The following is a 15,190-nucleotide window of genomic DNA, read 5'->3' as shown; positions in this document are numbered from 1 at the left end:
TTGATGAAGAGGTCGTTGGATGAAAAAATCTTAGCAATGATGGACGTTTAATGTAATTAATCTCTTGTTCTTTCCATAGTAGTTTGGGGCGCATTAACTTTCTTCCAAAAATAGATTCTTTCCAAAAGCGGAAGACTTCACAGCTAAGTCTTAGTGATCGGTTCTGAGTCAGAGTGTGTAGAGATCAGAGTTTCTGTTCAGCATGTGTATCTTCAGATAGTGCTAAAGGTTGATTGACTTCAGAGGTTCTTGATGTCTTTCTCATAGTGTTTACTTCATAGTCAAAAAGCATTAGACCTTTAGAGTGCGCTGTTCAGATTCAGAGCATTTGAAACTTCTTTATGCGTAGAACTTTGTGCACTTCCTTTGGTTCAGAGTTAGAGCCTCTGCTTGAATAACTTCTAAGTGGTCATTCTGGACTTGTGTGTATGCCAGATATATGTCTATCTGAACCACTTTAGATTAGAGTCTTGCATACTTAGATAAATTATGTTAGGGTACCAATTTGTTTCATCATTTGTTATCATCAAAACCTTAGAGAGAATTGTAGATACAGAGTCTTATTCTTACAATCTCCCCTTTTTTGATGATGATAAAAAAAACTTCAGAGAGATGATGAAACAGTGATACTTTAACAAGTATTTAAAAAATTATCTCAGAGTCAGATGAGTGACGACTCCCCTTGAGATAGATAAAGAAAATTTCAGATGTTCTTACCAGATCATCCTTGCATTTCAGCTGGTTTTTACCTTATTTCCTGCATATCTTAGAATTATCATAAGAGTTTTTAAATATGCGCAGTGCAGCAAGGGGCTTAGATATTATTTCATCAGAGCTGTTTTTATTCTCCCCCTTTTTGTCAGACTCAAAAAGACTTAGCACAAAAGAGAGTAGTCAAAATAAGATTCATATATGAGAAAAAGAATTACAGATAAGCAGTTATTCAGAACAGGGAGAAAAACAAAAAATACATAGCACATAAGTAAGGAAAACAACAAGCAAAGCCTAAGTGCCTAAGGGTTCGGAGGCGGAGGCATCCTTTGGAGCAGCTGGGTCAGCAGGTTCTGAATGTTGTTGTTGACGGAGTCCTGTTAGTCCGGTCTTGCTCTCAATATTTGTTGCTCCTTTTGTAGCTATTCCAGAGTCTTCAGGACAAAAGGAGCAAAATCAGAATGAGATTGCTCCCCCTGAGTTAGAGCATCATTACTAGCCTTTGCAGCTTCTTCTGCAACTATGTGGGCTGCTTCTTCAGCAGCAGCAACAGCCTTCTCTGCAGCTTCTCTAGCCCTTTGCTCTTCTTCCAGACGGGCCTTCTCTTCTACCTCTCTAACCAGACGTACCTGCAGCCTCTCTCCAGTTTCTCTAATGAAGTCGTTTTAGACTTGTTCAGAGAGGCCTTTCAGCCTGAAAGCCTCAGAGGTCATCCATATGATCACTCTATTCCAGTGAATCCTCACTGCAGAGGGATCGTCACTGATACCAGAGTTCTCAGATAATGATCTGATCTTCTCCACTAAAGACTCAACAAATAAGGTTATTGGTTCTTCTAGGGTGGGGAAGTTAGGTTCTGGTTCAGGGATAGGAGATGTAGGTGCTGGTGGTGTGGGGGTGGTTTCAGCGGGAGGTTCAGATTTATGGATGATAGGGTTTTCAGAGGGTGTTTCGATGGGAGGTTCAGATGGAGGTGTTGGTGGTTGTTTAGATGGTGATGAAATGTTGGCTTCTGGTTCAGATTTGTGGTGTGTGGAAAGGGCATGAGCCTGAAGTTGAGCCAAAGTGGGAGATTGGGGGTCAGAGGGCTCTGAGTCAGAGGGCTCTGAGTCAGAGGAGATGGTGTAGTAAGGTGGGGATGCAGGTGTTGAAGAGGGAGGTGATATTGGTTCATTGAACATTTCAGCTTCAGAGATGGGCAAGGTTATGGTGGTGAGGTTGAATTTTTGAAGAGGGGTGATGGTGGGTAAGAGGTAGGTGTTTTAGAGGGTTTGGTAGTGGAGGGTGAAGGTTCATAATGTGTGTAGATGGGTGAGGTTTGAGGAAGGGAGGAAGCAAGCTGCCTTAAATGAAGAGATGGAGATTTAGGAGGCAGATACCTACTTGGAGATTCGGAGGAGGAGATCAGAGGGATAGGAGGTCTTGAGATAGAAGGTTCCCCCAGCTTTGTTTTCTTAGCCTTCTTCGACTTCTCAGAGGGCTCCCTTTGTCGCTTCATAAAATTGGGTGGATGCTCAGGCAACCAGTCCACGGAGAATAGGTCTTATAGAGATTATATTCTGGATATAGCACGTTGTATTTACTACTTCAGCCCAAAAGTGCTTAGCCACATTTGTTTCGTTAGTCATGGTTTTGGCCATTTCGTGGAGTGTCCTATTCTTCCTTTCTACAACCCCATTTTGTTGTGGAGTTCTAGGACAGGAGAAATCATGGGATATTCCATTCGTATCAAAAAGTTCCTCAAAGAACTTATTTTCGAATTCGCCACCACGATCACTTCTGACTCTGATGATTTTATAGTCAAATTTATTTTGCACCTTAGAACAGAATCTAATGAATACAGAGTGTGACTCACTCTTGTGCTTTAGAAATTTTACCCATGTCCAGCGACTAAAGTCATCAATAATGACCAGTCCATACTTCTTTCCATTGACTGAAGTTGTCTTAACAGGTCCAAACAGGTTAATGTGAAGAAGTTCCAGAGGCTTAGAGGTAGAAATAACATTTTTCTTTTTAAAAGATGTTTTTGAAGATTTTCCTTTCTGACATGCCTCACACAGAGCATCTGAAGAAAACTTCAGTTTAGGTAGACCTTTGACTAACTCGAGTTTATTTAGCTGAGAAATCCTTCTCATGCTAATGTGGCTCAGGCGTCTATGCCATACCCATTGCTCTTCATTTACAGACATTAAACATTTTACATTTTGATCTTTTAGATCTGAAAGATTAATTTTGTAAATGTTGTTTTTCCTCTTACCGGTGAATAGAATTGTTCCATTATTCTGATTAATTGCTTTACATGTTTTTTTGATTGAAGATTATATCATAATTGTTATCACTTAATTGACTTATTGATAACAGGTTATGCATTAATCCTTCGACATAGAGAACATCAGATATAGAGGGAAGAGATCCATTACCAATAGTTTCGGAGCCTCTGATTCTTCTTTTCTGATTTCCTCTGAAACCTACAAAGCCCGCATCTTTAAGTTCCACACTTTGGAATATATGCTTTCTTCCCGTCATATGTCACGAGCATCCAGAGTCCAGGTACCATGATTGGTGTCTTAACTCTACTGCATAGGATATCTGCAACATAAACTATCTTATCCTTTGGTACCCATAATCTTTTGGGTCCTTTGTGATTAGTTCTCCTAGTGTTTCTTAAAACTTTGGGCTTTCTAGCATTGGTAAAATTTTGTGTTTGTGCATGTGTGTAGTGATAAGAAAATGGGGTTTTAGGTTTGTCATCTACAGAAGATATGTGTTTGTCTTCATTAGAATCATATCCTATTCCTTTTTTCTTATTCTGACTAACTCCATAAATCATAAAGGCCATTCTGCTTCTTTCTATCCCATTTTTCAGAAACTTTTGGAAATCCTTTTCATATTCATATATAATTGTGTTAGAAGTTTGTGGGGCTTGAGATAATGCTTCTTCAAGTTTTAAACATTGTTTATTTGCATATTCTTTTTCTCTTTTCAAAATCAGAATGTCATCCTTTAATTTGAAAACTGTTATCTCAAGCTTATCACATTCTTCAATGGTTCCTTCAAGGACCCTTTTTAATGCTTTAAATTTATGTTTAAGTTTCTGATATGAGTTTAGAGATTCAGATAGGCAAGATTCAAGGTCAGAGCGAGAAATATCAGAAAATACCTCTTTAGGATCAGATTCTCTCTCTAATGAGTTTCTAGATATGGTAGCCATGAATGCCATATTTTCTTGTTCTTCTTCAGAGTCTGATTCTGAGGCATCAGATTCAGAGTCGCCCCAGGTGGCCATGAATCCCTTCTTAGTTTTGAAGGAATTTTTCTTGAATCCTTCTCTTCTGGAGCTTTCTTTCTTGAGCTTTGGACATTCGTTTATGTAATGACATGTTTCTTTACATTTATAGCATGTTACCTCTTTATTTGTTTTGCTTCTGGAAGTTGATTCTGAGCGATCTCCCTTGGGTCTTGGTCTTCTGAAGTTTTTATTCCTTTTTCTCCAGATTTGTTTTACTCTTCTGGTCAGAATGGATAACTCTTCCTCATCGTCAGAATCTTCCTTTTTAGAGTCATCATTATCTTCTTCTTCATCTTGGAGGGCTTTGTTCCTTTCTGGTTTGCGTCTCTTGGATCTGGATTTCAGGGCTACAGACTTGTTCTTCTTTTGGGGCTCATCTTCCTCAAGTTCTATCTCGTGACTTCTGAGGGAGCTGAAGAGTTCTTCCAGGCTTATGTTGTTCAAATCCTTTGATAGTTTTAATGTAGTGACAATGGATCTCCACTTCTTTGGCAGACTTCTGACAATCTTTTTGACATGATCTGCAGTTGTGTAGCCTTTGTCCAGAACCTTGAGTCCTGCAATTAAAGTTTGAAATCTATAAAACATTACCTCTATAGCTTCATCGTCCTCCATCTTGAAGGCTTCATACTTCGGAATTAGAGCTAGAGCCTTTGTCTCTTTGACTTGTGAGTTGCCTTCGTAGGTCATCCTTAGGGAGTAAAGTATTTCTTTAGCAGTTTCCCTGTTGGTGATCTTTTCATATTCATTGTAGAAAATGGCATTCAACAATATTGTTTTGGATTTGTAATGATTTTTGGAGTCACGCTTATGGTCATTAGTCATCTTATTTCTGGCAATAGCAATACCGGCATCAGATACAGGAGGTATATAGCCAATAGTAACTATATCCCATAGATCAGCATCATAACCCAGAAAGAAACTTCTGATTTTGTCTTTCTAGTAGTCAAACTTTTCTCCATCAAAAACTGGAGGTTTGACATTGTAACTGTCTCTTTCATTGGTGTTGGCCATAGTATTTTTCTCACGCTGGATCTCTCTACACTGTTAAGTGTTTGATTAAAAATCAATAATAGAGACGAAGCTCTGATGCCAATTGAAGGTAGAGAAAAACAAGAAAGGGATGGTTTGAATTGTCTTCACATATAATAACAACTTTTGCAAATGAAACACATGCGAAAAATAATGCTATCAACACATAAGTTTATCCTGGCTCGCTTGAAATTCAAAGTTACTCCAGTCCACCCGACCAAGGTGATTTCGCCTTTAACAAGGACTTAATCCACTAATCTTGAAAGATTACAACACATAGCATCTAAGTAGATAAATATCTCTTAGCCTCTCTCAAGTTTACAGACTTCACAAGTCACTTGAGGAATATTCAGCAAGTAATGAAAAATACAGTTATGTGCTTAGTGCTTCTAAGTAAGCAGAAGTTACACAATATAAGAACAGAAAAATATTCCACACTTAGAGCAACAACTCGTGTGACAAGAGAATGAATAATAGATTTGTGATTTGGTTGCAATATTCTCGTGTGCTTCGTTGATTGTTATGAAGATGATCCATCCTATATATGGGGATTTGATGAAGAGACCGTTGGATGGAAAAATATTGGCAATGATGGATGTTTAATGTAATTAATCTCTTGTTCTTCCATAGCAATTTGGGGCGCGTTAACTTTCTTCCAAAAATAGATTCTTGCCAAAAGCGGAAGACTTCACAGCTAAGTCTTAGTGATCGGCATTGAGTCAGAGTGTGTAGAGATCAGACTTTCTGTTCAGCGTGTGTATCTTCATATAGTGCTAAAGGCTGATTGACTTCAGAGGTTCTTGATGTCTTTCTGATAGTGATTACTTCATAGTCAAAAAGAATTAGACCTTTAGAGTGCGTTGTTCAGATTCAGAGCATCTGAAACTTCTTTCTACGTAGAACTTTGTGCACTTCCTTTGGTTCAGAGTCAGAGCCTCTGCTTGAATAACTTCTAAGTGGTCATTCTGGACTTGCGTGTATGTCAGATATTTGTCTATCTGACCCATTTTGGATTAGAGTCCTGCCCACTTAGATAAATTATGTTAGGGTACCAATTTGTTTCATCCTTTGTTATCATCAAAACCTTAGAGAGAATTGTAGATACATAGTCATGTTCTTACAAATAGGAAGTCAATACCTGATGTCAAGAACATGTCATTCGACATCAGCAAGAACAATGATTCTCAGAGAAAAGCAAGAAAATAAGAAAACCCCAATCAAGGAAAGGGTATTTAGTGTCATGAATGTGAGGGTTTTGGTCATATTAGATCAGAATGTCCCATGTATCTCAAGAAACAAAAGAAGGGATCGTATGTTTCTTTGTCTCATGATTCTGAAGGTGAAACTGATGATGAAACTGATAAGCATGTTACACCTTTCACTGGTAGATATGAATCTGATGAAGATTCTTGTGATGGGGATGTCTCTTATGAAGAATTGGCTACTTCCTACAAAGATCTTTGTGTCAAAAGTGAAAAGGTTAGTAAGACAGGAGAAGAGCAAAAGAGAATCATAGCTCAACTACAGGCTGAAAAAGAGAAACTTTTATCTACTGTCACTGATCTTGAAAATAAGGTAATTTTATTGTCATCTAAACTTGAAAACATGACCAAATCCATAAGAGTGTTGAACAATGGGTCTGATATGCTAGATGAAATTCTTAAAGTTGGAAAAGGCACTGGAAACTTAAAAGGTATGGGTTTTAATTGCCAATATCAAAATAAATAAGGAAAAACCCATGTGACAAAACTTATTCCTCTAGAAAGGAAGTATGATCCTATGATGTCCGACCAAATAATACAACATCCTTCCAGACATCAGGAAACTCAAACTAAAGTCAAGTTTTTGCCTTGGAAATGTCATTATTATGGTAAATATAGAAATATAAAGCCTTTCTGCTATAAGTTGTATGGTTATCCAAAACATCCAACATATTCTAGGGATAATCATGTAATGATTAAAACTAGAAAGGAGTGGAAACTTAAGGTTATTCAACATGAAACTACTTGCTATTCCACATGCCTAATGTCCAAGGAAGATGAAGTCAAGTTGTGGCACCAGAAGCTTGGACATCTGAATCTTAAAGGGATATCTCTTGGTTACTCTACAAACAGTAGAGCTTATAGGGTATTTAACTCCATAACCAAGGGCATGATGGAACCCATTAATGGTGTGGTTGATGTTTCAATTATTATAAAAGGGACTGATGTCGATGAAGATGTTGGAATATTATCTCAGCAGACTGATGCTTCATAAAATATGGAAGACATTGAGTCAAATATGAAGCCATCAAGGAATGAATCAGATGCTTCTGTTGACATCTGAGCTGTTTGTTTTTATGTTTGGTTTTGTATGTTTCTTGTGGGCCTTTTCCCTGAATATTGTACCTATGTGTGCCATGGTTTGTACATCTAATTCACATGTTTTGCTACTGCTTTACTCTATCGGTTTGTTGCCATTGATGAATGTTTTATTAGTTTGTCATATTCTAACTAAAATGGGGGAGTAGATAATGTAGAGTTGTGCTAGTTGTGCTCTTGATTTTTTTATTCTCTATGTGAAGGTTGTTTCTTTTATGGGGATTACGTTTCCTGTGTGACAAGGGGAGTTATTTTTGTGTTGTTGATCATGACATTCAGGAAGAATGTCTTGACATTTTGTTTTAGAGAATTTTGTTTGTGCTTAAGCTGTTGTGTACTTGCTATGATATCAGACAGAATGTCCTGACATTTTATTTCATAGAATTTCGTTTGTGCTTAGGATATTGTGTGTTTGTTGTGATGTCAAACAAAATGTCTTGACATTTTGTTTCTAAAGGAGGCTTGGAGTGTGAGAGTTTATTTCTCTCTATCTTTTTCTGTGAGGTTGGGTTTCTACTACTTATTTCTGTTGTATGTGCCTCTGATATGTCTTGGTGTTATACCAAGTGTTTGGTTGTTTGGTTTTGTGCTTGTGATTATTGTTATTGTTTTATCTTTTCTCCAGCTATATGATTCAAAGGTTGTTTTAGAAGAAATATGCCAAAGGGGAGATTGTTAGGTATGTGCTTTTATGATTGGCAACAATTTTGTTAAAACATGTATCGCAACAAGATGTCATGACATGTTGATCAGACATCTTTGCAGGTTTTGTTTTACTTCTTGGAAGACTTATTTTATTATGAGGTATTTGAAGATTCTCTGAATATTCATCTATCATATCTGACTGTCTAAGAAGGTTTATTTTAGAACCTCCTGTTTCGTTTCCAGTTGTGCACTTGTCTCATAAAAAGGGATGTTGAGACATTTTAAGGAAACATTTTATCAGATTTAATTTGATTTGATTTGGATATGCTGATTTTTATGCTTAATCCCATGCTTACCAAAGGTTATTTAAATATGACATTACTAAACCTAATTGACAAAAGAGAGATCTACACTTGAGCATTGGAAAATTAGGCTTTTAATTGTTTTTGTTTCTTGTGATCCATTCTAGTATGTCCTTAACACTTGAATTGGACTGAGTTTATTGAGGTGTAATTGTGAATCACTCATGAGCTTTTAAGCAGGAGTGTATCTTGTTTCATTGGAAGTGTGTCTTATGTTCTTTGATTGCTTTCAGTTGTTATCATTGATGTGTGATTTAAGGGAAGTGAGAGGGGTCTCATATCTAGAAGAGCCTTAGATAGAAATTCCAAGGGTAGTGATTAGGTGAGAAGTTTGTAAAACTAGAGGTTGTTTAGAACTTCAAACTAATATCATTATAGTGGATTTTCCCCCTGGCTTGGATGCCCCCATATGTAGGTGACGTTGCACCGAACTGGGTTAACAATTAACATGTGTTATTTACCTCCTGCTTTTTACACTCTAATTATTTATGGTGTGACATGTCCTGAACCTGGTATCATGACATCGTATACGACATCTGTTCTCTGTGTAATTATTTCTGGTGTGACATGTCCTAATCCTGGTGTTGTGACATCGTATATGACATCTGTTATCTGCTTACTATTATTGTTGTGTGAAGTTCTGATATTAGTGTCGTGGCGTGGCATTTAACATCTGATATCTGCATAACATAATTTCTACGGTAGTAGATGCTTTGAGTAGAAAGTCATTGCATATGTCGACAATGATGTTTAAAGAGATACACTTGATTGAGTCATTCTGAGATCTTAACTTTGTGTGTGATATGACACTGCAGAGTGTAATGTTGGGCATGCTAAAGCTGACTTCCAGTGTTCTAAAAGAGATTAGAGAGGTCCGGAAATTGGACTTGGGATTGATTGATCGGTTTGTTGGTGTAAGCCCTAGAGGCCAATACTTTTGGTACTTGTATCGAATTATTTATTAATTATAAAAATCTTTTTCTTTATTATGTTTGTCTAATAAAGTCCCTAGAATAGATAGTCCGTTTAATGTATCAAGTGTGACTTAATCATGAGATCACATTAAACATAAGGACACTATTCTTAAAGTATCAATACTCGAGCTTTATTGTGAAGTGGGATAACATTAAAGCATTAAGACTATTATGTATATAGACTGATGATCACATCTCATGGATCATGGATAAGGAGTTATCAAGTCTTAAACATAGGTATGAATATTAAGAGTAATATTTATATTGGATTGACCCGCTATGAGAATACTATATAGAATGTTATGCAAAGTGTCATAAGTTATTCTCATGGTGATAATGGTGTATACCACCCTTCGACCTGAAACCACTATGGACCCTAGATGTAGAGTCGAGTGCCTTATTGCTGATCAAACATTGTCCGTAACTGGATGACCATAAAGACAGTTGATGGGTACTCCACGAAGCATGCTAAGGGACATGAGTGATCTAGATGGAATTTGCCCATCCTACATAACAGGATAAATGTCTATGGGCCCAATATTGAACTGGACAAGGATGACACGGTCTATGTCTTGTGTTCAATATAGACATAAGGGCAAAAGGGTAATTGTACACATAAGTATTATCACAAAAGGGTTTGTCATATCACATGACATTTTCGTGTCTTGGGTAGCAGTGATGTGTTGCTAGATACCTCTCACTGTTTATTATGTTAAATACGCGATTTAATATAATTGCCAATGCCGCGAAAACCTACAGGGTCACATACAAAAGGACGGATTGATGAGAGATAGAGTAACTAAGGAATACTATAATGTACGGTTCCCTTAAGTGAATTGTAGAACATCATAAGGTACGGTGTACTTAAGTAGAATACGAAATATGGTAAGGTACCACGCGCTTAAGTGATTTTGGCATATTATAAGATATGGGCCACATACACTTGAGTGGGCTTTTTAGCTTGCAGCCCACACAAGTGGTTCTATAAATAGAACCCTTGTGTAGAAGCATTTGTAAAGTTGCAATTTCGTTTCTCTCTCTCTCTCACTCAAAACCTTCATTCGTAGCAGCTAGCACTGAGATTGAAGGAATCCGTTCGTGTGGACTGAGTAGAGGCATTGTCATCGTTCAACGTTCGTGATCGCTCCGTAGATATGCATCAAAGGTTACAATCACCACAAGAGGTAACGATTCTATCACTGATCATGCCCATTCGTAAGAATCATTAAAGGAGAAATTTTAAATTCCGCTGCGTTTTGGATCGCTCTTCTCCTTCACGGTTGGTGTTAATCAATTAAGGTAAATAAGTGGATTTCAAAGTTAACAAGGATGGGGTTATGAGATTCCGAGATAGAGTTTATGTGCCAAACTTGCTAGGGCTTAAGAAGAGAATTCTTGAGGAAGGTCACAGAAATGGTTTTAGTATTCATCTCGGTGCTACAAAGATGTATCAAGATCTTAAGAAGATGGTTTGATGGCCATGTATGAAAAATGATGTAGTTTATTTTGTATATTCTTGTTTAACTTGTCAGAAGTCAAAGATCGAGCATCAGAAACCATTTGGATTGATGTAAACTTTGAGTATTCCTGAATGGAAGTGGGATAACATCTCTATGAATTTTATGGTGGGTTTTCCTAAGACATTAAAGGGAGGTGATTCAATTTTGGTTGTGGTGGATATATTGACTAAGTCTTATCATTTTATTCTGATAAAGATCAATTACCCATTGCAGAAGTTGACAGAGGTTTACATCAGTGAGATTGTGAAGTTGCATGGAATTCCTTCAAGTATTGTTTCAGATAGAGATCTGAGGTTCACATAGAGGTTTTGGGAGGGTTTGAAGGAAGTCTTGGGAGCTAAGTAGTGGTTGAGTTATGCCTACCATCCGTAGATGGGCGGTCAGATAGACATGACTATTCAATCTTTCAAAGATTTGTTAAGAGCTTATGTGTTGGAACAAAGAGGTAATTGGGATAGTTACTTGTTATTGATCGAGTTCACATATAACAACGGTTACCATTATAGTATTGGAATGGCACCTTATGAGGCTTTGTATGGAAGGAGGTGTGGAACTCCTTTGTGTTTGCATGAATCGGGTGAAAATGTTATGCTTGGACCTGAGGTCGTTCAACAAACTACAAAAAAGATCAAGATGATTCAGGAAAAGATGAATACTTCACAGAGTATGCAGAAGAGTTATCATGATAAGCAAAGAAAGGCACTTGAGTTCAAGAGGGAGATCATGTGTTCTTAAGAGTCACTCTGATGACTGGTGTTGGTCGTATGCTAAAGTCTCGAAAGCTCATGCCCCATTTTGCAGAGACTAGAAGAGGTGGCCTACAGAGTTTCCTTACCACCATCTCTTTTGAATCTTCATGATGTCTTTCTTGTGTCGCATCTTTGGAAGTATATTCCTGATCCATCTCATGTGATCCAATCGGATGATGTGCAAGTGAGAGATAACTTGACTGTTGAGGCATCATCCTTGCAGATTTAGGATCACAAAGTAAAACACTTAAGAGTTAAACAGATCACTTCGGTGAAGGTAGTGTGGGGAGGACCTGCTGGAGGGAGCGTGAAATGGGAGCTGGAAAATCTGATGCGAGAATCGTATCCTGAGTTGTTTATTCCAGGTAATTTTTTAGGGATAAAATTCTCTAAGTGGGGGAGAGTTGTAACACCCTAATTTTTAAATTTATTAATTTTATTAATTTTTATGTGCTTAAATGATTTATAGCTGTTGAATCTAGCGAAAATATACCTGAACACATTGTATGTTAGAACATACAACAAAGCCGCCATTGGACTTTATTTATTCCCAAAGGAAAGGGAAAACATCGATAAAACCCGAAGGAAAGAGAAAATGGGTAAGGAAGTCGGTTATGTAATGGGAAGGTATTAGCACCCCTAACATCCGTTGTACTCAACATGAACCGTTTTGATTGTTTTATGCTCGATTGAGTGTAATATCTAAAGACTACTCACGAAAGAATAAAGGAAAGAATGGAATAGATAGAGTGCTTGGAGAGGATTAAGACCCTCATGCCTACGTATCCTTATAGTGCAATAGAGAATTAAGAGCTTCGTAGTTCATAAAACTAATGGTAGGAGGTGAAAGAAGTGTGATAACAAATATGGTTTGAACCAAAGATAATATGGTTTGACTCCAAAAAGGGGTGAAATCTGAACCCAAGAGTAAAACTGACATTAACCAATATGTGGGGAGCCTGAAGCATGTAACCATTATATATGGTATGGCCAAAAACAAAGGAAATTAAGTGCTTGGCATCAACGCAAACATCTCTTCGTCTAAAAGCAGACACAAGATGGAGCTCAAAGGAATAGTGTATTTGGCTCAAAGAGCGAGGTTATATCATATGAAGTGAATGAAGGTTGTAGGTATGAATGAAGGTATTGAAAATAATGAATTATGATAGATGAATGATTGGAGAATGGGAAGAATAAATAAATATGCTCGCGGAGGATTTGAACCCTCGTGCCTATTTATTCTCATTGTGTAATGATAAAGTCAGAGCTCCGTAGTTCGTGGAACCACAAAAATAAAGAAAAGTATTGATTGGATTGCTCAGAGGTAGAGCAAATTTCTTAACAAGCAAGAGTGTGGCATTAATAAATGATGGTAATCAACCACAAGGTATTTATGAAGACATGGGAAGAACCAAGGATGCTACCAGAGTTTGAGACTCTACAAGGTAGGAAAAGATATTTGCCAGGGTTTGCAACCTCATAAGGCAGAATGAGAGATAGCCAAAATTGGTAACTCCATAGGGAAAGAGCATAAAGATATGCCATAGTCTGTAACTATACAAGGCAGAAATAGATCACTAGAGTCTGTAACTCAATAAGGGTAAAGGAATTGAATGCCAGAGTATGTAACTTTATAAGGGCAAAAAGAAATGATGCCAAAGTCTATAACTATGTAAGTAATGTCAAAGATTGCCAGAGTATGTACTCCATGGGCAAGAGAGAGCTTGCCATAGTCTGTTATTCTGTAGGGAAAGAATGCCAAGGTATGTACCTTATAAGCAAAATCAAAGGGTTGCCAGAGTCTGTAACTCCATGGGCAAAGAGAAGTGATGCCAAAGTCTGTAATTGTGTAGGAACTAAATGGGGAAGCCAGAGTCTGTAACTCCATGGGCAGAAAGAAATAGGGTTTTGCCAAAGTCTGTAACTGTATAGGCAATTTCAAAGGTTACTAGAGTTTGTAACTCCAAGGGCAAAAAAGAGTTTGCCACAGTCTGTAACTCTGTAGGGCAAGAATGCCAAGGTTTGTACCTCATAGGAAAATGAATAAAGGGTGCGAAAGTATGTAACTGTATAGGTAATGGACGAGGCAATTGATTAGGAAATGGGTGTGTGACCCTAAGATAATGATACCAAAATATGTATGAACATCAAGGAGGAGAGTCTGGCACTGAATCCAAGAGAAGAGTAATAGCGCTTCACTGTTGAAGTGTTGAATGATTGATGCTTGCTTGAAGAAGACTTGTCAATTATATGATTCAAATTGCACTAAAGTCTATGAACGAAGGCGGATACTTTGAGCAACTAGGTCATTTGTCCCGTACCCAAAGATATTCTAGACAAAGATAGGAATGCTCCACTCTCATCATTCTTCGTTACTTAAGGCTCATGGCATACAACTTGAATCAGAATTGACAAGTTGCTGATAGAAGATCCTGAGTGTTGATCTTGATGATACAATATTTTTTGTTATGGAAGAAGACTTGACAATCATTTGATTCAAATTGTGCTAAAGTTTATGAATAGAGGTGAATACGATGAGCAACTAGGTCATTCGTCATGTACCCAAAGATATTCAGAATGGGTTAATGGAATTATCCACTCTCATTTTTTTTCTATTTCTTAAGGCTCGTGTCACATAATCTGAATTATGATTGACAAGTGTTTATACCTTTGTTGTGCTTGAGAAGTAGTCCATTTTGTCAGCTATGCTTGATTGGTGTAAACTTTGAATTCTTGATCTTGGATTTGAACCTTGAGGTCTTGAGCTCCTGAGATCCAATACAGCCTGAACACAAAGGACTTTCCCTATCAAGTGATTAAGGATCTTTTGATCACTTGAATAGACTTGGAAATTTAAGCATAATGCAAATGATTTGGTTTATCAAAGTGAACTTTGATTAACACAACCAATGGGAAAATATCAGTTGAATTATATACACAATAAACCTAATGACTGGATCAGTCCAATTGCATCTATACAAACTCTAAGCCAAGGGAACATGCATTTCAAAATTTAAAATCCTAAGTACTAAGGTTAATTGCACAATTATGAATCAGAATCTAGTTGAAACTAAACAATCCTAATTATCTAATTATATTCTAACAATTTTAAAATCTAATTATCCTAATCTAATTAGAATTCTCAATATCTAATTATCTAAAATTCTAATCTAAATCTAAAATCCTAATTAAGTTCTAAAACCTAATTACTTTAATCAATTCTAGAAGTCTAATTCTAAAATTCCAATTATTTCTAATTAAACTCTAATACTTCTAAATCAACCTAAATTCTAATTATCACTTAATTAACCTAATATTCTAATATTCTAATTCTAAATCTAATTGTAAAAGTCTAATGTCCTAATTCTTAACATGATCAACCTAATTATCCTAATTAATCCTAATTCTAAATCTAGTTCTAAAAACCTAATTAACCATTAACTCTAATTATACATGATTTCTCCAATTATCACCTAATTAGTCATGAGAAAATAAAATGAAAATAAATAATTAAAAGAACAATAGGGAGGTGCAGGCCCACTGAGGGC

At 36.9% G+C, this 15,190-nt stretch overlaps 1 protein-coding gene across 1 annotated transcript; it reads right to left on the bottom strand.

Annotated features, from left to right (window-relative positions):
- Positions 1 to 1,133: 1,133 nt before the first annotated feature.
- Positions 1,134 to 1,892, bottom strand: LOC127104175 (extensin-like). Its single transcript, XM_051041376.1, has 2 exons — positions 1,458 to 1,892; positions 1,134 to 1,340 (listed from the first exon to the last, which is right to left on the bottom strand). The coding sequence occupies exons 1-2, from the start codon at positions 1,890 to 1,892 to the stop codon at positions 1,134 to 1,136; spliced, it is 642 nt and encodes a 213-aa protein (XP_050897333.1).
- Between the last annotated feature and the right edge of the window lie 13,298 nt (positions 1,893 to 15,190).

Source organism: Lathyrus oleraceus, chromosome 7 (genome assembly GCF_024323335.1).
Source record: "Lathyrus oleraceus cultivar Zhongwan6 chromosome 7, CAAS_Psat_ZW6_1.0, whole genome shotgun sequence".
In the NCBI taxonomy this organism is placed as follows: Eukaryota; Viridiplantae; Streptophyta; class Magnoliopsida; order Fabales; family Fabaceae; genus Lathyrus; species Lathyrus oleraceus.
The sequence above is the reverse complement of the archived record's forward strand: the minus strand, read 5'-3'. Positions and strand labels throughout refer to the sequence as shown.